The sequence below is a fragment of the Esox lucius genome, chromosome 3 (assembly GCF_011004845.1).
Source record: "Esox lucius isolate fEsoLuc1 chromosome 3, fEsoLuc1.pri, whole genome shotgun sequence".
In the NCBI taxonomy this organism is placed as follows: Eukaryota; Metazoa; Chordata; class Actinopteri; order Esociformes; family Esocidae; genus Esox; species Esox lucius.
In genome coordinates, this window is record NC_047571.1 from 30,760,822 (window position 1) to 30,785,624 (window position 24,803).

At 43.6% G+C, this 24,803-nt stretch overlaps 2 protein-coding genes across 2 annotated transcripts; one reads left to right on the top strand and one right to left on the bottom strand.

Annotated features, from left to right (window-relative positions):
* Nucleotides 1–47: 47 nt before the first annotated feature.
* On the bottom strand, nt 48–12,975 carry LOC105024989 (amyloid beta A4 precursor protein-binding family B member 1-interacting protein). The gene is made up of 13 exons (XM_010895343.4): nt 12,853–12,975; nt 11,123–11,182; nt 9,680–9,767; nt 9,194–9,417; nt 8,740–8,817; nt 8,269–8,431; nt 7,678–7,799; nt 7,245–7,319; nt 6,974–7,117; nt 6,659–6,769; nt 1,234–1,332; nt 718–841; nt 48–579 (listed from the first exon to the last, which is right to left on the bottom strand). Exons 2-13 carry the CDS (start codon nt 11,180–11,182, stop codon nt 470–472), a joined length of 1,398 nt encoding a protein of 465 aa, XP_010893645.1. The 5' UTR covers nt 12,853–12,975; the 3' UTR covers nt 48–469.
* Nucleotides 12,976–15,102: 2,127 nt separating this feature from the next.
* Nucleotides 15,103–23,527, top strand: si:ch211-252f13.5. Its single transcript, XM_010895392.5, has 5 exons — nt 15,103–15,925; nt 16,745–16,950; nt 18,887–19,201; nt 19,366–19,432; nt 21,271–23,527. The coding sequence occupies exons 1-5, from the start codon at nt 15,307–15,309 to the stop codon at nt 22,827–22,829; spliced, it is 2,766 nt and encodes a 921-aa protein (XP_010893694.5). The 5' UTR covers nt 15,103–15,306; the 3' UTR covers nt 22,830–23,527.
* The last annotated feature ends 1,276 nt before the right edge of the window (nt 23,528–24,803 follow it).

Sequence of the window (24,803 nt, forward strand, 5' to 3'; positions counted from 1 at the left end):
AAGTTTTAATCAAACAGCGATCAAATATTAGGTGCTATGACAAAGAATGACAAGTAATACTACAGGAGTTTATTAAGTTTGTCCAGTTGAACTATTTTTGACGTAAGCTTTATTGCCTAGTCATTGTCCCACTTCATCTGTTTGCAGTCACTTCACAGAACACCTGCACTGTGGTCAAGTTAAGTCCTATCAAAATAAAATTAAAATAAATAATCAAAGAACTTTCACTATCTGTCAGAGGTTTGGAAATGTACCCATTACATTTCGTTGTCCAATCATGTCTTCAGGTCCATGAGCCACTTCGAGGAAAGGAAGGGTGTATGTTAGATGTCTTATAAGTGGGGCGACCTCCAGAGGGTGCTATTTCACAAAGAACACATCTAATCCATGCACACTGGCCGTCCGATCTGTCAGTTGAGAACCTCCTGTGGTTACCATGGATGTGCATGGAGGGAGCGAAGCTCCGTCCCTAGACCCCGGAGTTCCAACCAGGAGGGGGCGGGGGAATAAAGTCAGGGGGCGGTTCTGGGAGATAGTCTGCAGAGTCCCATACCTGAGGGGGGTGTCCATTGCCCTTACCTGATGGCAAGTCGAAAAACAATTGCATTGGCCATTCAGTGTTCTGTTTGTGTGTGTTTTAGATATATCTACCCTGTGTTTGTTAAGTGCCTGTGGGTGCATGCGTGTAGCATGTGCCACTGTGAATGTGTGTGTCACCTCTGTGCAGAGTGGATGGTGTGGAGGGGCTGGAGGCAGGCAGGCTGGTCAGATGTAGGGTGGAGCCAATGGTCGATGCTCTCTTCACTGCCACCTGGTAGTTCTTGTACAGGGTGGCTCCATACTAAACAAAGGTGGGTGCAATAAGTATCCTCCACCCAATACAACCGGACTAAACCCAATATAACTGGACCCATCCTCAACCCAGGACAACTAGACTAAACCCAATATGACTATAATCTTTTCAGGCAGTTAGTCTGAACAAAGCCATGCTTTGAGGGTTTTATTTAGCATATTTGCTTTGGCAAAAAGCAAAAGCAGTGTGTACACAGGAAGGCTAATTCAGTTTGGAAAAAGTCATTTAGCTAAAAAAAACCATATAATTTTCGATTGAGCCGGCATGTCACACTTTTGTATCATGCAATATCCGGAAATGCAGAGGCATTGTTTGAAATTTTGGTCAAGTCACAGAACAAAACTTACATGCCCCAGATTGAATGTAGGCTGAAATCTTACCTTCGCCACTCTGATGGAGTTGACCCAGAGGGAAAGTGTGTGTTCATCGTCGCAACACAAGAACCGGATGTACTGCGACTCCTTCTGGATCTGAGGGTGCTGAGAGGAGAGAGCAGAAAGTGCCAGATCGATGGCAAAATCCCCCGTGAGCCAACGGATCAGTTTGTGTAACAACAATTACAAGAGACTACATTGATGATTGCTGCAGTGCTCTGGTCTTTATTCAAAGTATTTTTGTTTTAGGGCTTCTCAACAGAGCCAGCAGGTGGCAACCATCAGTGGTGTGCAATTATGTTTTCCACTATGTCTTTTCAACCCCTCTAACTGAAAGAACCATTCTTCACAATCTGAAGAATGCCTGAACAATTGCATGGCTACTAAATACATGGCTTCAAAAGTAAGAGTAAACAAAAAGGCCCTAATTCGAACCATTATTTTGTTGTCTGTTTTAAATAAATTCCCTTATTTTAGGATTCACTCTTCTTCCACACAAACGTCTTGCTGCTGGGACAAGGGAAAAAGAGCATCCAAAATAGATTGAAATTGATTTATGTCATATGTTGTTGCTAGTGTACGAACTGTACAATCTTTGAAGCCTTATTGATGTCATCAGATTCTTTTATAAATGTATCTGTATGTGTTTATGTTAAATATTTCCTGTTTGTGTCTCAGTATCATTCCCGTTCTCCAGGATCCACCAGTGTAGGCCAGTTGTGTACTAATTAAAGGGAGCAGTGAAAGGCTGTGTTCTATCAGAGACAGGGGTTCTGGGGAAGACCTCTGCCATGAAAGACATCTGTAGATCCCCGTCTGAGCTGGTGACCAGAATGTTACCTGTTCCAACCATTGGTTTTTGCCTGTGACTTTCAACCCGTTTGCCAGTTTGTATTTGTAATCCTGAATGTTTGTTTGCAATGTACTAATGCTGTATTCAAAACATTTATATTGGTGAATGGCAATAATGGACAGTTTCAGTGTAATGTCTAATAATAAGTATTGTTGTGAAATAGCTGCGGGGGTGTTGAAACTAAGTACTATATTATCCAGCTTATTCAAATATTAAAACAACTCCATAGCTATATAGCTTCAGCCTCCAAAAGCCCCTGAACAGGCAACACTTCCTTCAGTCAATAAGGACTGCATTGGTTATCAAGAAAACAAATGCAGTATTTTGCAAACACCATTTGGCTGACTGTGGTTGCAAACCAAGCAAGTTCCCGAACACTGTAATATCATTTGAAAAATTATAATGAATCCTCTCGACGCATATAAAGATGATTTCAAAATTAGATGTGTGTTTGCCAAAATGTATTTCTAAGCTCTTATTTATTTAAAATGATTAGCAATTAATTTACGCCTGTCCATCATTTTAAGGCTAACCATTTCAATCAATCAATCAATCAAATGTATTTATGAAGCCTTTTTACATCAGCAGATGTCACAAAGCGCTTTTACAAAACACCCAGCCTTAAACCCCAAGGAGCAAACAACAGTAGTGTTGAATATCAGTGGCTAGGAAAAACTCCCTAAGAATGTCAAAATCTTGGAAAAAACCTAGAGAGGACCCATGCTCAGAGGGGTGACCAGTCCTCTTCTGGCTGTGCCGGGTGATGATATTAAGATTACAATTGTAATAATTAATAATGCATGTGGGCTGAGTCTAGAGTCTATTTAAACTTAGTCCAGGTCGGAAGCATGACCAGATGGACAAGGACAGGGACAACACGGGGGAGGGAGGAGGTGTCAGCACAGTGGCAGCTGAAATCGTCAGGTATCGTTTTGATCTGCAACACAACCAGGAGGACTCTGGACAGGGACAGCAATGGGTCCCCCAAGCCAGTTACTCTGCAGATGTGGGCCAGGACCTCATGCCCTCCTAAGTTCAAAACGGGAGGAGAAATGCATTCCTCATATCAACAAGGATTTATAGTGGAGAAGTTGGTCCCCCAGCACAATAACATAGCAGCGTAAGACCTTGGGACTGAGACAGCGACACTGTGGCCCTATCTGGTGGAGGCCCCGGACAGGGCCCAACAGGCAGGAAATCAATCCACCCACATTGCCAAGCATCAACCAAAGGGACACCCACCAACCGCAACCACCCTGAATGAGGGCCGAGTATTGCCAGCAGAGAGACAACAACAAGCCAGTGACTCCACCCCTGAGAGGCATTGGAGGGAGGGCATCCCAGTGGCAATGAGAGTCCACCTAGCAAGACAGCAAGGGTGGAAAGTATCAAGTCTTTCTGGTCACCTTCACGCCCCTGGGCCAGACTACACTTAATCATAGACCATGCTGTAGAGATGAGTCTTTAGTAGACAATTTGCACTGAGTTTGCATTTCTAACCTTAGTTGGCAGATCATTCCACAGTAGTAGTGCTCTAAATGGCCCTGCCTCCGGCTGTTTGTTTAGAAATTCTAGGTACAATTAAAAGGCCTGCTTCTTGCGATCGTAGGTTACGTGTAGGTATATATGGCTGGATCATTTCAGCAAGGTAAGTAGGAGCAAGTCCATGTATTGATTTATAGGTTAAGAGTAAAACCTTAAAATCAGCCCTAACCCTAACAGGCAGCCAATGTAAGGATGCCAGGACAGGAGTAATGTGTTCAAATTGTTTTATTCTAATTAGGATTCTAGCAGCCGTGTGCAGCACTAACTGAAGTTTATTTATTGATTTGTCAGGGTAACTGGAAAGTAGAGCATTGTAGTAATCTAGTCTGGAAGTAACAAAAGCATGGATTAGTTTTTCTGCATCAGTTTTTTGCAATGTTTCGAAGATGACAATAAGCAACTCTTGAGACATATTTTATATGTTCATCAAAGGAGGTCAGGGTCAAGGGTAACGCCAAGGTTTCTTACTGACGATTGACAAGGGGAGGACTGACGATTGACTAGGGGAGGGCTGACGATTGACAAGGGGAGGGCTGATGATTGACGAGGGAAGGAATGACGATTGACTAGGGGAGGACTGATGATTGACCAGGGGAGGACTGATGATTGACCAGGGGAGGGCTGACGATTGACCAGGGGAGGGCTGACGATTAACCAGGGGAGGGCTGACGATTGACCAGGGGAGGGCTGACGATTGACCAGGGGAGGACTGACGATTGACCAGGGGAGGGCTGACGATTGACCAGGGGAGGGCTGACGATTGACCAGGGGAGGGCTGACGATTAACCAGGGGAGGGCTGACGATTGACCAGGGGAGGGCTGACGATTGACCAGGGGAGGGCTGACGATTGACAAGGGGAGGGCTGACGATTGACCAGGGGAGGACTGACGATTGACCAGGGGAGGGCTGACGATTGACCAGGGGAGGGCTGACGATTGACCAGGGGAGGACTGATGATTGACCAGGGGAGGGCTGACGATTGACAAGGGGAGGACTAAAGCTTAAACGGGGTGATGTTTGACAAGGCGAGAGCGGATACTTGACCAAGGGAGGGGTGATGACTGAGTAGGAGGAAGAACAGAGTTTCTGGGGAGGAATGATAATGTTCCTAATATAGATGCTGTACTGTACTCTATACTTGCCAGTTTTAGACTTCGCAAGCACCAGCCCCAGATTTGCAGCTACGTCGGTGATACTGCCCCCCGGTAAACAGTGTATAATCGCCGGCTGATTCTTTAGTCTAATACTTCGGGTAATGGAATCGCCAATGACTAAAGTTTAGAATTATGTTTCTGAGATTTTGCAGATCACTGAGATTTGCTTCACAATTGGCCAGAAGGAGTGTGGGAAGGAGATTAGCTCCATTTCTTCAGAATGTGAATTGTGCAAAATCAGAAAAATAAATGTAGTTATGTTTTCTTTCATTATGAAAAGCCTCCTTGTTATGCCAGTCGAGCTACAAGTCACTTTAATACAAGTCCTTGAATGAGCCATTGGATGTCTTTCAGTAATATTCCAATCAGCAGATATATTAATAAATGTACATGGTATCAAAAATATTTCTAAACGAAGTTACACTTCTCAAAAGGCACTAAATTGTTGGAACGACCTGATTGGTTCTGCAAGTATGTTACTGGTGATTCATCCTAAGTATTTTTGCTTGGTTACAGTAACAACAGGTCGGTGTAGCTAATAAATAACATTGACCTCATGAAACTAAATTCACTTCCTTCTTAGTTGAGCTCCCATCAATGTTTTTATTTCCTTAAAATCTCAGGAACAGAGACTGAATAGGGGGCAAATCTAGACTTATTTTACTACTATTTCAGCTACCCATCAGGCTCTCCAGGCAGGCTAATGCAAATAATCAATGTATAACATTAGCGGCAACAAAAAAAATTACCGTGAGTAATTGTGTCAAAACCCCTTGTCTGGAGGGAACATCTGAGTTAAACCGCTGGTTTTCACAGGTTAACCCAGCTGCAAGGTAGAAAAGATCTGACTTCACACACACTTGTGGCGGGAAGCCTCAAGACTGTGACCCATGTGTTGCGCTGCACCAAATCCAGCCCACCAACACCCCACCTCACTTTCATTCTGAGTAAAGTTCTATTCCGAGAGTGGAAACATTGAAATCACAAAAATTCCTCTTCATGACTGACATCAGCAGGGCTGCCGGAAGGCACTCACTTCCTCAGGGTGGGCCAGGGTTTGAACGAGGGCAGCGTTCGGAGGGTTACGTTGCTCTGAGAGTTAAGCTAAATGGCAAAAACATGGCCGATCCACTGACATTGTGGTGACCACCTACCCAGAACCTGTTGTATTTTGCCGCACCCATTCAGTCTAAACCATGAACCTCTCTTTCTGGTACCTATAAGCACTTTACTCCAGTGAATTCCTGCTCCAGTGAATGAGCCTATGCTTTCACCCCGTCAAAAAAGTATGTTTGCGTGTGTGTGTGTGTGTGTTTACGTGTTTCTGATTACAGTATATAATGGGAACAGAAAGTTCCTCAAAAATGTTTCGGATTAAATTAGAAACACTTGACTGATGGGGAGTTGTTTCCTGTGCGCAATTTGAAAAACAAAAACTTTGCATAAGAGTTAGAGTCTTGGGCAAATGTTACATTTGAGGTAAGGATTATAATTAGGATTAGGATTATGCATTACCAGTTAGGGTTGGAATTAGGATTAGGGTTATGCATTACCAGTTAGTGTTAGAATTAGGATTATGCATTACCAGTTAGGGTTAGAATTAGGATTATGCATTACCAGTTAGGGTTGAAATGACATATTAGGGCTTTATTAAGTTTATTTCTAAGCATAAATCTTAAATTATGAGGGTTGGGATTAGTACAATTAAGATTTTATTCACGAGCAGTCAACTTTGGTGTTCCCATTTAGATATATACGTTAATATGTGTGTGTGTGTGTGTGTGTGTTTCTTCATCTGTTACCTAAGGTAGGAAAAATGTCCACAGTCACAAATGAATAAAGATCATACTATTCTTTCCATCAAGGTAAATGGTTTACCTTGAGGACAAAGCAGAAATCTGTTGGTGCTTTGTATTTCCGTCTGTAATCAATGGTGGTGTAGATGTTGACTTTGTCGAACTGAACGAAGCACGCCAGGTCACTGGATGTCTGCCAAGAGGAAAAACATGTCCTCATTACAGAGGAATACCTGCCATAGCTCAAAGGGAATAATGACATCTGCTCATTCTGTTAACCTCCATTCCACATAAATACATGTACCTCCTACACCTGGCCTTTAAACGTTGCATTGAAAAGACACCTACTGGACTTGGTGCACGACACATTTCCCAACAATTATGGCATTTCCTGTACCTTCGTCTTTCCTTTAGGAACATAATATATCCCAGAAGCTCTGAGCAGGAAGTAGCGGCGTTTCCATGTTTTCTTCCCATCCTCTCTGAGGTACAGAAGGCCCTCCAGGTCTGGGACGATAACAGAAGGTCCCTCAAAATGTTCCTGCATTCAGAAGTTGACAATCAGGTGTGGGGAAGTGTTGCTGCTGGATTCACTCAGCAAGGAAACGTCCTTCAACTAATCATGGCTACGGAGTATACTGCGTATATGTGCGTTTGTTATAACTCACCTTCAGCAGAAGTTCCTTCTGGATATCTTTTATGTCGTTCAAAAATCCTTTGTCTTTCTTCCACAGGTAGAATATCTTGAAGTTCAGGACACACAACAGTGAAGGGAATATCATCAAAGGAATATCAACAATGGAAATAAATCAAAAGCATGGATGCCAGTTGATTAACTAATTATTAATGAAAAATGTATTTTTAAAAGCGTAGATACATTTCTGGCAAACAGGCAACAACGGGCTGGTTTGTAGTTCTGTGTTGAACCTTCCGCTGCACTGTGTTTTAAAAACTCTGGTCATGTTCATCAGGGCATATTACTGTCAATGCTTAAAAACATTTAGCAAACTAAAATAAATGTTCTAATGTTTCTCCCTGTTAAAGTCTATTTTCCTTCATGTGATGCTTCAGGAATACCTCCCAAGTCTCTAATTTACTTACTTGGGGTTCTTTGAATAGTACATATTTGTTGGGTCTCATAAGGAAAAGGATTTTGTTTTCGCTGTCTCGTGTCCATGTAGAAAGAGGCTCCACTAGATATTCATGGTCTTCAAACTCCCTTTCTGCAATCACAAAAAAAGAGGAGTTTGTTGCTTTACGAAACGATAATGTTATGTATTCGTTACTTACTGTAACAGCATATCCCGAATCATGCTGATTTGTTTGAGCCTCTCTAGTGGCTGTTGAGCCAATGGAATGGTCCAAAATGTGCAAACCCAGTCCAGGTTGACTATGGGCAGGTTTCACAGACACTTGTAGCTCAATGGTCAGAGTATGGTGCTTGCAACGCCAGAGTTTGTGTGTTTCGATTCCCATGGGGGACCAGGTTGTAAATGTATGCACTCACTACTGTAAGTCTCTCTGGATAAAGGTGTCAGTTTAATGACGAAAACATTTAAAAGCTAATGGACACAAAGTAGTCCTAGTCCTTGGCTGAGCATTGAAAAAAAAATAGTCTAGGCCTAGGCCTCATGTGTTGGTGTCTGTACCTGCCCTGACATGTGTGTGCCTGTGACTCTGTGTGAGTCATACCCGTCTGTAGCTCCGGGTTCGTCTCACATAGGCTCCAGTCCACACAGCTACGGTCGCAGTGGGTCTTCTCAAACAGGTCGTTCAGCACGTCACTCACCGTCTGTCGCTCATCCACCATCAGCGTCTTGGAGCTGCCATCACTCATTATGACCCGAACCACCAGCTGTGAGGAAGAGCCGCCTGAGTTAAGTTCTCTAACTGGGTGCAGGGCATGAGGCCGTGGGAGCAGGACAGCCTACAATAACCACTGGGGTGGTCAAACGTGTGACACACGCACTCCAGAGCAGCGCGACCGTCTCAGAACGTTTACGTTATATTTCAATGAGAACGAGCACAAAACAGTGACTACTGCAGTGATTCACATGCAGCGTTTTTCTCCAACTCCAAAGGAGTTTCCCATGGTGTCTGTGGGGTCTCTCGACTCAAAATGGAGCAGCTGCACTCTAGTGCCGGGAAACAAAGCCTATATACCTTCTTCACTTTAGCCTCCTTCAGCTTCTCCAGAGCCAGCTTGATTTTGTCTTCTTTGGAATTTGCTTCAGGCGCTCCCTGAAAAAAAACAAATTGATTGAAAGAGAAAATATGTTCTTAATGTTCTTAATGAAATTCAACACTACTGTTGTTTGCTCCTTGGGGTTTAAGGCCGGGTGTCTCTGTAAAGCACTTTGTGACAACTACTTTTGTAAAAAAAATTGATTGATTTGATTGATTAATGTTACCGTTCGCTGTTACAGCTGGCAACAAGCTAAATAAACACAAAGGTGATACGTTCATTCAGAAATTAAAAAATGTAAGAAAATGCAGTTTAAGGGCCTAATGTTCTGTAAATCTCATCTGAGACCGAACGGATTGCATTAGCTCCCCTGGCTTATGCCCAGGCTTTAGCTCAGACGGCTGACACATTCTTCCAAGCCCATGAGGTTACCGGCAGCAGTGGTTTGGGTGGTTCCGGAGGCGGCGTGGATGACGTGGACGTCAGCGAAGACATTTGGGACAGGCAGATGGGCGTTGGGACATCTGTGCCGCCAGACGTGTGCTTCTGCGTGTCAACGTGTCCTGTCCTCGCTGTCCTCTCCGGCTCTGCCAAATCTGACCCCAGGTCAGCCATCAGGGCATCCAGGTCATGATCCTCAAGCTCATTCAGAGATTCTGAAGGAGAGGACGATGGGAAATTAAATGGTTCAAGTAATCGTACAGGGAGGTGGGTGAGACACAATGGCGGGTCCGCCTCTCCATACATGAATGCGTTCAACATGCTCCCCCTTTTGCCCCGTCATATGTGCATGATGACATCGCTGCTGGCAAGCAGGACAAAGCATTCTTGTTTTGTTTCATCAGTGTGCGTCACTGTAAAGATGTAAAGATAGCATTTGCACTGTTTACTCGGGGGAAGTTTGCACTAGTTTCTCACCGTTCAGATCTGTGAAACCGATTGAGAAGTGGTTTTCTCTCTGTGAAACGGAGGTCATTTCTGCCGGCTCCATTTCAGGCCCAAGACTCTGTTGGAATAAAACGGGTTTCAGATGAAGACACCGTAGGACAGGACCAGGCGGGGACCGAACGTTTCACATAACATCATTCCAGATCGGCGTTACATCAAAAACACGAGCGGCATTTGTGTGTTCCTCCTGTTATAAAGATGAAAGAGGACCTCTGCATTGTGGTGATTATGGGATGTCGTAGGGGAACTGATTATTACAGCTGTGCCATAATGTTTCCCAGCAGGCTACCACAGGCTAATCATTTATCAGAAACTACCGAAGCGGGTGACCCGCTGACCCTGTCTACGACGTCCTCTGGCACACCGCTGAACCGAAAACATGTGTTTCTGACGGACAAATGTTTGCCAAACGGCACATTAAACCGTAGGCCTCTGTGCCACGGATCTGTATCGGTCTAGTTGACACAAACAGCCATTCCATAATGCAGGGCCTGGTGTTAAGGAACACTACCGTCCAGAGAGCGGCATTCATTAAAGGGGAGGTTCTGCAATTCACAAATATCTGTGAGGAAGAAAACACCTTTCCATTTTGCTAATCAATGGCCTGAGTCCATTCCTCAAAACACGCCAGATGCTGTTACTCTTGTTATTCACTTAACTTTATTTGATTCATTCAGCAGTGACTATGTAAAAGAATTAACATATTCTATGAATTGGCCTGAAATAACACTTTAATCTGTAGTGCCTAATTCACATCACTATGTGGTTAAGGGTTGAATTAAAAACTACTCAAAGACCACTGCTGAGCAACATCCGCTAGATGGTGTCTCATGGGAAGTGTAGTTTATGAATTAAAGTTCATCCTAGTGAGAACTTACCAGCTGTGGTCGTGTATAGAAACCCTGGTTTTCTGGTGCTATGTATTTGCTATTGGAAGTCCTTGAAGGCACCTGATTGGCTGCATGGGCAATTCCCAGAAGGAGCAGTCCTCCATTGTTTCAATCAAATGTTTAAAGGTCAAAATGACATCCATGTGAGACTTTTGTTAATTCTGGGTTCGTCAAAACGAACATACTTTAAAGGTTTATTTCACTATTTTACAACTTCACCCTGAAATTATATAAAAGAATGTGTAATACATGGTCCTCATATCTGCAAATAGCCATTAGAATAAATTAGAATATGTAATTAACATTAGCAATGCAAGTATTGGGGAGGTATGAACATATGCCTAAATTCAGCTATTTGAGTGAAAAAGAAAACATACATGTTTTGCTAGAATTGGCTGAAGTTAGTAGAGGCACAGCATTTAACGGATGTTTCAAGAAAACCACAAACCTTGGCCCATAAACTCATTTTGTAGGTACTGTAGATGTAGGTAATATTAATATTATACGAGTCACTGGAACTTACCTGTGTTAGCATGTCCATCTCTCCCAACAGGTCAGAGAACATGGCGTCTATATCCTCCATCTGTTACAGAGGACAATCAGCCATTTTAGACAAAGAGCAATGGACAAGACGTCAAACATGCCACACACAGCCCAGTTCATACTGTATGCACTCATTACTGTGAAGTCGCTCAGGACTCAACAGTAAGAGTGTGCCAAATTGCTCAAATGTAAATGGTTTGATCCTTGAGGTTTTCAGATGAGAGCCGCACTGAGTCATAAGTAAAGACTTTTGGAGGAGAGCTGTGTGTTTTTACATTAGGCAACTGAATTGGTCCATACAGAGAAGATAGAGCCAGCACTTAGTCAAAAACTGCACTAGTACATGCCTAGCAGCTCTGGCAAACTGGACCATCTTTCAGAGTGTCGTAGATGCAACGTCTCGCCGACGCCTAGAGGCCTTCTACCAACACAACTCAAATGACCGTTTTGAACTAACCAAATGTTGTTGCTTAGTTTGCGGCCCAGATTAAAGTTCTGCTTTACATGCAGCTCTGTCTGTCATGGTTCTTGGTCGTCCAACATGGCTTATGCCTGCGTAGTTACACGCTGTTCCATTTCTGCTGGCGTGTTTACGGACCGTCCGTTAACGTGTAAGGAGAGATGTGAAAAGTGCGGGTGTTTCCATATGAAAGTAAAAAAAATGCTTGATGTAAACAAAGGGGTTTGTGGCTTCCCTAATTCTTGTGCACTTTTTATTGTCTGGGGGGGGGGAATAACGCAATTTGGCGATGTGACATATCGGCAGGTTAGGAGACACCCAACTTGTCTTTTTCTACCAATTCTGTAACCCTGTCCTTAGAAAAATTGCACACAGCTCGGGACAGAAGTGTCTGATATGCAAGACCAACTGTAAAGGTACTTCAGCTTTCCCTTTTCGACAACATTTCTATCCATCTACCCAGGCATCCACCGACCCAACAACTAATTTAAAACATACACAGACCTAGAAGACAATGCACATCACACTCTCGTGGCGAAGATGTTTCTTTCAGCTGCCACTGTGGTTTGTGGACACACTCTTTGTCTTCTCACACGTATGATGACAAACCGAAGGACTCACAAACAGAAAGAAAGCCAACGCCTTTTTATTTACAATGATTTAGTGTGCAGAGAGACAAGCTACTTCTAGAGTGTGACTGCAGGCTACAGATGTTGAATGTTTTTTGTGGTCAGATGGTTCCTATGTTTTTTAATTAGACGCATATGCAATTGCTGGATCCTTCTGAAGAAAGACAGACATCTACTCCCTTTAACGGGGCAATCTAACTGATTTAAAGGGTCCAGAATGGGAGTGAAATTCCCTGATGTACTCTTTAACTACTGTCAGTTGTGTTTAACTCCCCACTTAGCAATGGTTTTCATGATTATTTTTTTTAGTTAGGACGCGTTCTAACCCAAAGGGGTTTTGATAATGGACTGCATACATTTCGGTTATTTTTCTCAGAATGGTACCTCATGGAACTCAGACTTGTGGCATGGGACCATTTGGTGAGTTACTGTACAGCTTCTCTTAGAGAACTATCTGGCAAAATCCTCACATGAGAATAACACAATGCCAAATGAGAGCAAATTTAACACGAAACCTTTAATTAAAAAAACTAAATGTAAAGAAATGTATTTCCGAGCGTCTGTACACAGACATCATTAATGTCAAATCATTTTCTGTCGAAAGACCATTAGAGCGCTTACCTTTGCTGTCTACTGATTTCCTGGATTACTTTAATAATTTTTAAGATCGTATCTGTAGTTCTTTAGTCTAAGAGTAGAACTTGCACATGTGCGGCTTGAACTAGAAATGGTGTGAATACTGCGACCAACTGATAACGTCTGTATTTCCTGTTCTATGCGGAAGTTAACATTCTCACCGCCGTGTGACTCAGGGAAGTGGCTTGTTTTGCATCTAACTGCGAAGTGGCTTCCTCTTCTTGTCTCATCCCTTGAATCTACTTGGGACTGTAAGACACTGAATGAATGAAGGAAAAGATCCTTTCTCTGATATCTATGACATCTAGTCCGTTTACCACTGGGGAAAAAACTTGTTAATTCGTCTGTCTCTTACTTGATGTTCGTGCAACATAGCCACATGAAAAATGTAGAAGCAAGAAGAGGAACGCCCCCAGAATTGCGGGTGACCCTCACACCTTGCTTGCTTCAGAACTTCCATGGTCCCCTGGAAGTCTTTGGGACATTCAGTGTTTGCTGGGGTCCTGGCAGTAATTCCTAATTGGGCTGAATGAAACCCATATAAAACATGCGGCCCCCTTCAGGCTCCACAGCCATCAGAGCTGAGTGTGTGCTTGTGGGGGCTCCATTATTAAAGCCTGAGATATTTGTCATGAAAAAAATAAGAAAGCAAAGGGAAACTTTCAAACGTGGTTGAGTTTCAAATGGTGGCTCACGCTTTAACCAAAGCCACATGGGAGGAGGAAGATCAGGGACATTTCAACAGTGGAGGTTATATACATTAAAGAGGGCGAGTCTTGAACTTTTCATCTTGTGATTTGTGTTTTAAAGTCCATCCCTGCACACTTTAAAACAGAGAACACCAACTTTGCCATTCCCCCAGCCAACTGAGTACTTTTTAAAGTACTTAAGTTTGTCCCTTATTAAATTTGGCATGGCATTTGCAATGTAATCTTAGAGTAAAATACAACCTAGTGCCAAATTTGCAGCCAGAATGGACCTTTTAATCTAGCTGTACCATATTTTAACTATCAACCAAACTCTTGGCTTTAAAGGTTTGGGTTACAGTCAGGAAAAGGGTTAAAAAAACTGAAACGAATTGACGGTTACGTTTAGGTATTTCCTCAAATTGGTTTGGTTAAGGGTTTCCAATTGGCTGAGGTTTAAAAACAAAAGGCAATCCTTGGAGCCAGTTGGCCACTTGAACGCCACCATTCCATCCTCAACTCCAGGCCTACAAGAAAACAACAAGCACTCCCAATTCTCCTAACATAAGGTACGGTTTACACATCCTGGTGTATTCCGTAAGACCAAGGTCCAACTTGTGTGTGATGTGGCTTCCACACTTAACCCCAGTCCCGTGACCTGAGAATTATAGGGATTTGCTACGTTCCGCAACGTAGGTTAACTGCCTTGAATGGTTATGTGTCCAATTTTGTCTGGTACTGTATATATATAGCCATTTTTATGCCTTATGTGGCAGGAAAGTGGGGAAGGTTTTGTAATGTTTTAGTTTATCTGAAAGAGCAGTAGGCAGGATTTTATTCAATGCTGCAGCAGTGCTCATTGATAACGTGGGCGACAAACTTAATAGTTTTAAATAAATACAAAATAAGATTGCTGTAAAAGAAATTCATAGCAAATTATTATTCTACATCAAATGTTAACAACTTCTATTGTCATGAATAACCGGATGTTGAAGTAACTTTTAATTAACTGATTTAAGATGATGGACAAATAAAAAAAGGATACAGTCTTAAGTTGTTTTGTATTGTCCGTTAAAAGTGTGAGTCACCATTGGATATGTAAGCATCAGAAAGTAATATTGAGTTGTTACCCTTTTGTTGCCCTTTTTTCGCTTGCATAGTGAATTTGACATGAATTGAATGAATGAGCTGCCAGTTACTGAGAAGAAGAAGAAGTAAACGCCGTTCTATTTTTAGGACCGACCCATAATTCTCCATCTGTCACCAGGGGCCAAAGCATGATAAATGAACCCTTGGATATCCTTGAAGTCTGAGAAAAAAATATATAGATCAAGTATTTGAAATATCTACCACATGCACAGCGTCGATAGAAATGAGTGACTCTGCACCGTGGTATGTCCGGGAAAGCTATGGGTTAATTTAAGACCGAAAGAAAACCTGTTGCCAATTAAGTACATGGAATGCCACATGTAGCCTAGACATACCATAAGAACGAGGGATCAGAAACAACCAGACCGCTCAGAAGAGAGGAGAAAGGCTGAAAGTTCAGTTGAAGTCCGTCCAAAAGGGCAGCGTTCACTGAACATTTCTGGATAATCCCAAAGGAAACACAATGCAAAACTGAAGAACTTAAGTATCTATCAGTTTATTCCTTTGGTTACTGTGGTTACGTAGAAGTACCTGATGGGATGCTGAAAGAGACAGATACCTACGTTGGCCGTGGGACACTTCTACATTGAAGATACTTTTTTAAATGAAGATTATGACTCTGATGTTTTTGCCGTGCTTGATGCTGTTGCTCGGCACCACAGAAAGTGTGGTAGAGATGTGCAGGGGGACGCACTGTTTCGGCTCAGAGGACTGGACCGGACCGTGTACAGGGCCACACTGCCCGAGGCGCACAGACGCGGCGTCCCCACGCAACGGTCCCTCAGCGGCCGACCGCCAGCAGTTTGCTAAGCCTTTTTACCAGGACGCCCAGAGTAACCCTCAGCCCAGGAGTCCGCTGGTACCTTACACGGTCATTCAGCCCCAGCGCGACACGCGGAAAGCCAACCCGAGGACCGTCACCGCGGAGGTGTACCACCCGGCGTGTACCGGAGGGAATTGCCGAGATTCCCAGCCGCGACCTATCAGGACCGAGGAATGCAAGGGGATCGAATGCAAGCTACCGCTCAGGATGCGAGCGAAGCCAAAAACCCGGCAGTGCCCGGGCGACGGCTGTCTTGCTGATGGCGGGGAAGACGCGAAAGGGCAACGGACCCCCTTGGTTCGCGACAGAGCGGCGCAGTCTCTCGGGGAACTTCCAGACTTTGGAACAGAACGTGACACATCGCATCTGGGGATACAGTTGACATGTGATCTCAAATCAGGTTAATGTCTTTCTGTTGTCCAGCTTTTTCTGACAGTCATACAAAAGATCCAAAATGTAGATCCCTAAAGTAATTTGTTTTAAACTTGTTTTAATGTTTTAGAAGAAACCGTAGTCTTCTAATTTCTGTGTACCCTCCTTAAGAACTTATAATTTTCATTAAAGCTGATGAAGTTGATGTTTGTGTATTTATTCACATTCCTTTGAGATCATATGGAAGCATCCGTTCTTGCTTGGGTCATCATAAAACATAAGGAAAGGAAAAAACACTGACACATTTTTAGACCTGAACAGTTTCAGAAATATAAAACAATAAAAACATGTGTGCGTATGCGTGCGTGTGTGTGTGTAAAAAATATTTACAAAAATGTTGGCCAACATTATGTGTCAGCTATTTACAGAGTTAAATGTGAGACTTTTTATTCTCTATACTACTTTACTACTTTTCTTATGACAAAGATAAATCAACAATGTATACTTTACTATGGAATACTACTCATACTCGCTTTGTGCTCATGTAATTTACCATAATTAGTAGCCAGATCAATTAACATTTTAGTTCTTTGATCATTCAGAATTAATACAATTTTATTTTCAGCTTGGAACTGTGCACTCTGGGTGTACGTGTGTGCACATAAGAAAATGTTTATGTGGATGCCATAAATATGTGTTTTTGTCTGTATTTTAGTTTGAAATCAATTGTGCTCCCAAAAAAGTCCTCAACAACCTTTTTCGGCTCACAACTGATGTCCAATAAAAACCGAATCCAAACCCTAACAATAACCTTAATGTCACCCTGCTCCTGCTCTCCCTCCAACAGGCAACAACGAGGTCCCTTCCGAGGAGGCCCTGGTGTTGCACCTGCGACTGGCCAAGGGCCAGGAGAAACTGGTGGAGGCCCTGAGGAGTCAGCAGGACGAGATCCGAGAGCTCCAGCACAGACTGAGCGAGCAGCAGGGGACGCTGGCCAGCCAGCAGAGAGAGATGCTGGAGCAGCAGAGCAGAATGTACCAGCAGATGGATCAGGTCTGGAACCATGTCTCTAACACTCTGGTCTATCTTCGCCAGAGGGAGGATTTATTAGACATCGTGTTGCAGAGATCTCTGGCTTTGTTCCTGACAACTCCAGTGCTATTTCAACTATGAAATATATACATCATTTTAATGATTCATTATTAGTGAATGACTAAAGATATAATGAATACAAATAAAGAATATGCAGTTTATAATATGCCACTGGAAGGGTTAAGACATTTCAGACTTTTCAGTCAATAGATGGTATAGCAAGTTTATTTATATAGCACAATTCATATATCGAAGCTATTCAATGTTCTTTACAAAGAAAAAGAAAATATATAAAATGACAAAAACATAAAAACAAATACTGAAATGAAAACATCAAAACAACATCATAATAATAAAAAATAGAATGAGAATAAAAACGGAGGAAGCTGTAAGGCTAAACAGTGTGGTTAAGTTTAAATGTTCAGTCATAGGCACGTGAAAATAAGTGTTTAACCAGGATTCAAAAATGTATACGTTTGGGGCTTATCTAAGATCTTCTGGTAGATTATTCCAGTTGTGTACAGCATAACGGCTAAACGCAGCTTCTCCATGTTTAGTTTGGACTCACAGCTGACCTGTGTTCATGGATCTAAGAGTCCTGCTCGGTTAATATTCTTCAAACATATCAGAAATGTATTCGGGTCCTAAACCATTCAGAGATTTATAAACTAAAAGCACCACTTTAAAATCTATTCTGTAACTGACTGGAAGCCAATGCAAAGATTTAAGAACCGGAGTGATGTGCTCTGTTCTCTTGGTCCTGGTTAACATTATAGCAGCAGCATTCTGAATGAGCTGCAGCTGTTTTACAAACTTTTTGGGGATTCCAGTTAAAAGACCATTACAGTTGTCAACCCTACTAGAGATAAAAGCATGGATGAGCTTCTATTGGTCTTTTTGGGACACCAAGCCCTTGATACTGGCTATATTTTCATCCAGGTATTTATGTGCTTTATACAGTGACACAGAGAGTCTATTGAGCTGTTGTCATACGGTTCAAGAGCCATATATATTTGGGTATCATCGGCATTGCTGTGGTAGTTAATGTTGTTTTGTAGAATTGGCCCAGAGGTAGCATATAGAGATTGAACAGAAGCGGTCTGAGAACTGTTCCCTGTGGAACTCTGGATGTCATAGCCACCCTATCAGATTCATGATTACCAATGGTGACAAAGTAACTCCGGCCATCTAGATAAGACCTGAACCAATCAAGGACTGTCCCGGAGAGTCCTGCCCAATTTTCCAGCCTATCTATAAGTTTTCTATGATCTACAGTATCAAATGCTGCACTGAGATCTAATAGAACCAGAACTGTTATTGTATCAGAATCAGTATTCAGCCGTATATCATTTAACATTTTAATCAGGGCCGTTTCAGTACTGTGGTGAGGTCGGAAGCCTGACTAACATTTTTCTAAGAGACCGCTTAAGGTCACAAAAATGCTGAGTTGATTGAAGACAACCTTCTCAATGATCTTGGCTATAAAAGGGAGATTTGATACAGGTCCATAGTTGATCATTATAGATGCATCCAGTGTTCTCTTTTTTAATAGGGGCTTAATGGCAGCTGTTTTTAGAGACGTTGGGAAAATGCCTGATTGCAGAGAGCTATTAATTATTTGCTGTAGGTCCATTGTTATAGAGTTAAAAATTGTTTAAAATAGTCTGATGGCAGTGTGTCGAGACAACATGTGGAAGCTTTAAGATGTCGAACTGTTTCTTCTAATACTGTTACTAGTTCTGCCTAAAATCATCTGATAAATCCTAACCCTGACAAGTCACTGCTCTGATAAAGGAGCTTGGACCGCATCAACGTTTGCACCATTAAACCTCCAGCCAAACCTTCCATCACTAAACGATCGTACAGGGACAAAAAGGTGTGTTTGGTCTGATCCCAGGTCAAGGCACAGTATGGCCTGCTCCTGGAGAGTGTCAAGCAGGTGTCCTTCCAGGGCATTCACAGCCAGCTGGAGAGCCACATGTTGAGCCAACGAGGCCAGACCAGGGTCCCCAGCCCCCAGGCCTACGCTGTACACAAGGTGGACGTGGAGGCCAGCGTGATGGAGGTGGAGCGACCCGCATGCGGCGTCTGTGGCGCGGAGGAGTACTGCCACCTCGGGACTGGCCTGCCGCGGTGTGAGAGGTGCACCGTCTGCCCGCCGGGCTTCTTCCTGGTGTCCCAGTGCTCCGTATACGCCGACAGGATATGCCAGGTGAGAAGGGATTAGCAACCATGACAACACAAAAGTGTGTAAAAAAAATAAATAGAGGTGAGGGGGCTAGAGGAAGAAGAGCAAATATGAGCCTTGCGGATCTCTGTCGTGGTTCTTCGTTGACCAGCTGAGGTTTATGCTTTGTCACATTTCATGTATTACAGGACAGGGATGAGTGCCTTGAAATATCAAACCTTTGTGGGCAACAGGAGAAATGTCTGAACACTCCAGGTGAGGAGGGTTGTTTGGTAAAAATAAATACTGCAGTGATTTGTTTTTCACCGATGCAAATAAAGGTAAATATTGACAAAAAAAGGCGGTGAAAACATGTAATTGTTGTTCATCGGCTTGATCTCACACTCAAAACAAATATGTATCAAACATTTAATTAAATGAGTGAAAATTGTTCAATGAAAAGAAAATAGTCAAGAAACAATTATTTTATTAAAAAACATGCATGTCCCAATCATTGCCACCCCTAGACAATCTTATGAACCCAAACAATTTCCTGTATTCATCCATCAATATCGGCAAGGCCAGAGAACACACAAATGAAACATGATGTTGTTGTCAAATCAGCCAATGGCTGTCAAAATAATGCTGCATGCCTGAAAATACTAATCTCCACTGTTAGGGCTATAATATAGAGATGTAAAATTACTGAATCTGTGATGATCCTTACCTGTCTCAATAACTACGATTAGGCTCCACCTGCATGATGTCTCACCAAGTCTCAAAAACCAAGATTAGACTCCACCTCCATGATATCTCCAAGTCTCAAAAACTATGATTAGGCTACACCTCCATGATGTCTCACCAAGTCTCAAAAACTATGATTAGGCTCCACCTCCATGATTTCTCACCAAGTCTCAAAAACCAAGATTAGGCTCCACCTCCATGATATCTCCAAGTCTCAAAAACTATGATTAGGCTACACCTCCATGTCAACAAGTTATTTGGAAGGGATGCCTAAAGAAAGCCTGTGCTGTCAACAAACCATAAATGTAGGTGCCTGGAGTTTAAATGTCATTGGAACTTTGATCGGAACCAGGTTATATGGTCTCATGAGATTAAAGTGGAGCTTTATGGCAACTAACACCTCTGGTGGGTTTTGTGTAAAACGTTTTTAAAGAAGTAAAAAAGATAACGTTTACATATATTAGTCATGCTGAAAATAACCAACCTGGCAACCTTGTTTAGAGACCTGGCATCATAGACTACAACTAGTACCTGGAGAATTTATGCTAAATTGATCTGGCTCTGCCAGGAGTCTTAAAAAGGGTCATCATTAGTTCATTTAGCAGGACATTGATCCAAAGCATACCTCCAAACGCTCACCCCTCAGGAAAATAGTTTACTGACCATAGGATCAAGCTCTTGCAATGGCCTTCACAGTCCTTTTAACTAAATCCCATTGAAAGCCTGTGAGCTGAAGAGGAGAGTCCCCACACGAGTACCAAGGACTCTGAAGGATCTGGAGGAATGTCTCAGATCTCATCCTCCAATTATATCTGATGACACATAACATGTATCTTAGCAAAGGGAGGTAGGGCAAAGTACTAAATGAAGGGGTGCCAATAACTGTGGCATTTTTCTATTAAATCATTATTTCTTAACAACAAGCATAATTTTCACAAAACATTTAGATTCATATGGAAGGAAAAAATTAATATTCACTTAGAGTGCCAATAAATCTAGAGTGCACCTGTATGAGTAAGCAAAAGGGCACCAGGTGATGTGGTATATGGCCAATATACAACGGCCAAGAGTTGTTATTAGGCACAACGCATTGCTTAGCTGTTGTATATTTCCAATATATCACAAATCCGAAGATGCCTTAGTGCTTATTTAAACCAGTTGCTAACATAAACCACGCAGTAAATAGTGACGTCATTCCCATGGTATACAGTCGAATATACCAAGGCTATGGGCCAATCAGCATTCGGGATCTAAACCGCCCAGTTTATAAAATGCATGATACAAAATAGAAATTCCTCATTCACACTTCTTGAATTCAATAGAGTTGAACATTTTCTATTTATGTCATGCACTGTTTCTATGCAAACCAGGCGGATTCAGATGCCAGGGCTTGTCTGAGAGAGAGGCCAGCACAGGCTTTTGTGGACACGCCTACTTCTACAACGCTGAGATGGAGGAGTGCCAGGCCTGTCAGGACTGTGAGCTGGAGCAAGTGGCCAAACCCTGCACCTTCACGAGTGACACCGTCTGCTCCGCCCCCTCCCCCACTGACAGCAGCAGGCTGTCCCTGGCCTGGGCCGGGGATGTGACCCTGCCCCCCGCCAAGGGCCACGCCCCTGGCCACGCCTTCCCCAACATGCATCTCTACATTCAGGCCCGAGGAGAGAGCGAGCTGCTCTCCACTGAGGATGGCGGCCTGGTGCTGCGACACCACGGCCTGGTCTGGGCTGACGAGAACCTGGCCCTTAACCACGGCTGCCGCAGTTTCGTCCAGGTTTGCCTGCGGCTCAATGCCAGTGACCGGGCCGAGGGGCGGGACCTAAGCGGGATCAGGGTGGAGCAGCGCGAGGTTAAGACGCTCCAAAGTGCATTGATCAGTGGCGTGGCAGAAGTTGCTCCGGGGAGCACACTCTCCTTGCTCCTCCGGAGTGCCAGTCACCACTGCAACCACACCAGTGACGGCCTGCACATCCACGACCCCCTGGCGCCTCCCCTCAGCCTCCTCTGGCTGTCACACGACACCGGGGCAGTTGCTATGACGGCGCAGGCAGTCTCGTCGGCACACTACCACAACAACTACCGGCCCGCCTTTAAGACCACGTCCACCTCCGACCCGTACGTGGTGGGGCTGACGCATGACGGGCGCGGAGTGCGCTTCACCGAAAGCGGCACGGTGCGCTTCGTGTTCCAGCAGGCACTCTACTCCATGGGCCAGGCGTGCGTGACCGAAGGCCTCCATCTCCTGGCCTACGTAAACCGCAACGGGAGCAGCGTGGAGCTGGCGCGTACCTTCAAGACGGGCGTCCACTACCGCGACACGTCCATCTCCCTGTCGGCCGCAACCGGTGTGGGTCCCGGTGACACCCTGGGCTTTGAGATCCTCTCCCCGGGACAGTGCAACATCCGCTACTTCGGCGACGACTCCGGGATCAGCGCTCTCAGCCTGGTGTGGGTCCCCGCCGCCATTTCCTCAGCCGTCTCCGTCTCCGTGGCGCGCACAGGCTTGCCCACCGGAGCCGTGCGCAACAAGCCCCTGTACTTTCGCCAGGTCACGCCTAACGTGCTGCAGGTGCAGGTCGGGTTTCCGGGGAAGGTCCGTGCGGAACAGGGACGCGAGTTCGTCTTCACGGAAAGCGGAACTGCCAACTTGGCACTGGACCTGAAACTGATACACTCCTGCAGCCAGGTTAAAGTCACGTTACTCCGGCGTGAAGGCGAACGGGAGGAGGGGAAACCGGTCCTTCTGGCCCAGCAGGTCGGAGGGCCGATGCCGGAAGGAAGCGAGTGGACCAGCGTGGGTCTGAGAGCTTCCTTTCAGGTTCAGAATGGAACGATGGTTTTTGTCACATTGGATTGCGTTCGTGGTCGTGTCAACCAGATCAGCCACCAGGCAGGAAGTGGAGTCTCGATACTATGGGTGGCTGCGTAGCATCAGTCTAGATCTACTCAATTAATGCTCTAGGTGGCACCATAGCATTACCGTAGTGACGACAAAATAATAATACCATAATACTTTGCTAACATACAGCAGTTCTTACGCATCTTTCAGTGCCCTTTGATCAATTCAGTTGGCCAACTTTAGCATGGTTTTCATTAATGTCATACATTTTGTATAAAAGCTCAATTCCAAAACCGTAAAGCAAAAAATGTAATAACTTATAGTAGACCAAAAAGATGTTGGTGAGTAGCAGGTTTATGGTCTTCAATACAGATAGTCTTGTACTATAGTACTTCATAATACTCTGATTCTACAGTGACGCTAGAAATAGAATTGCTTTTCAACATTTCTTAGTATGAAACTTTGTTGAAGTAGAAATTTGGTTTGTGCATATTTTGATACTGTTATATTGTACATAATTGAGTTACTGTATTGATGCCGGTGTTTTATTTCAGATAGTTGTTGTTACATTTTAAATCTCTGCTGTCAACAACAAAGATTGTTCTGGGCTGGTTTTACTCTGAAGTATATTCAAAGCATATGTTTCAGGTTATTTGCCGCTTTCTGCATGCTTTATTTAATGACCATTGTCAGGACATCCTTGGCTATGTACAAAGCAGTTTGTACATTCTTGTATGGAAGTCCACTTGTGTTAGACAGTTGCAAAGAAGCTTGTCATTTTACCTTGGAAACTGTAAGTAATATAAGTATATATATATATATATATACACACATATATATATATATACTTTAAAAAAAAGAATATATATATAATTTTCACAGATTTTTTTTTTTTAATTCTAATAAAACACTTTTTCATTTATGCCAGAAAAGGCACTTGGAATACAATGTTTGCTGGTCATATTTTTTTTAACTTTCATATACAGTGGGGAGACTAAGTATTTGATACACTGCCGACTTTGCAGGTTTTCCCAATAACAAAGCATGTAGAAGTCTGTCATTTGTAACATAGGTAATCTTCAACTGTGAGTGACGGAATCTAAAACAAAAATCCGGAAAATCACATTGTATGATTTTTAAGTAATTAATTTGCATTTTATTGCATAACATCAGAAAAGCCGAACTTAATATTTGGTACAGAAACCTTTGTTAGCAATTACAGAGATCATACGTTTCCTGTAGTTCTTGACACGGTTTGCACACACTGCAGCAGGGATTTTGGCCCACTCCTCCATACAGACCTTCTCCAGATCCTTCAGGTTTCAGGGCTGTTGCTGGGCAATATGGACTTTCAGCTCCCTCCAAAGATTTTCTATTGGGTTCAGGTCTGAGACTGGTTAGGCCACTCCAGGACCTTGAGATGCTTCTTACTGAGCCACTCCTTAGTTGCCCTGGCTTTGTGTTTCGGGTCGTTGTCATGCTGGAAGACCCAGCCACGACCCATCTTCAATGCTCTTACTAAGGGAAGGAGGTTGTTGGCCAAGATCTCGCGATACATGGCCCATCCATCCTCCCCTCAATACGGTGCAGTCGTCCTGTCCCCTTTGCAGAAAAGCATCCCCAAAGAATTATGTTTCCACCTCCATGTTTCACGGTTGGGATGGTCTTTTTGGGGTTGTACTCATCCTTCTTCTTCCTCCAAACACGGCGAGTGGAGTTTAACCAAAAAGCTCTATTATTGTCTCATCAGACCACATGACCTTCTCCCATTCTTTCTCTGGATCATCCAGGTGGTCATTGGCAAACTTCAGATGGGCCTGGACATGCATTGGCTTGAGCAGGGGGACCTTGCATGCGCTGCAGTATTTTAATCCATGACGGCGTAGTGTGTTACTAATGGTTTTCTTTGAGACTGTGGTCCCATCTCTCTTCAGGTCATTGACCAGGTCCTGCTGTGTAGTTCTGGGCTGATCCCTCACCTTCCTCATGATCATTGATGCCCCACGAGGTGAGATCTTGCATGGAGCCCCAGAGCGAGGGAGATTGATCGTCATCTTGAACTTC

Bases quoted from the DNA above. Each gene is read 5' to 3' on its own strand.
- LOC105024989 (XM_010895343.4), bottom strand. From the start codon at position 11,182: ATGGAGGATATAGACGCCATGTTCTCTGACCTGTTGGGAGAGATGGAC. The intron at 9,418-9,679 runs GTGAGAAACTAG...CCTCTCCTTCAG, and splicing joins CGGTTTCACAGATCTGAACG to AATCTCTGAATGAGCTTGAG. The intron at 7,320-7,677 runs GTAAGTAAATTA...CTGAACTTCAAG, and splicing joins TACTATTCAAAGAACCCCAA to ATATTCTACCTGTGGAAGAA.
- si:ch211-252f13.5 (XM_010895392.5), top strand. From the start codon at position 15,307: ATGAAGATTATGACTCTGATGTTTTTGCCGTGCTTGATGCTGTTGCTC. The intron at 15,926-16,744 runs GTTAATGTCTTT...TCCCTCCAACAG, and splicing joins GACATGTGATCTCAAATCAG to GCAACAACGAGGTCCCTTCC. The intron at 19,202-19,365 runs GTGAGAAGGGAT...CATGTATTACAG, and splicing joins ACGCCGACAGGATATGCCAG to GACAGGGATGAGTGCCTTGA.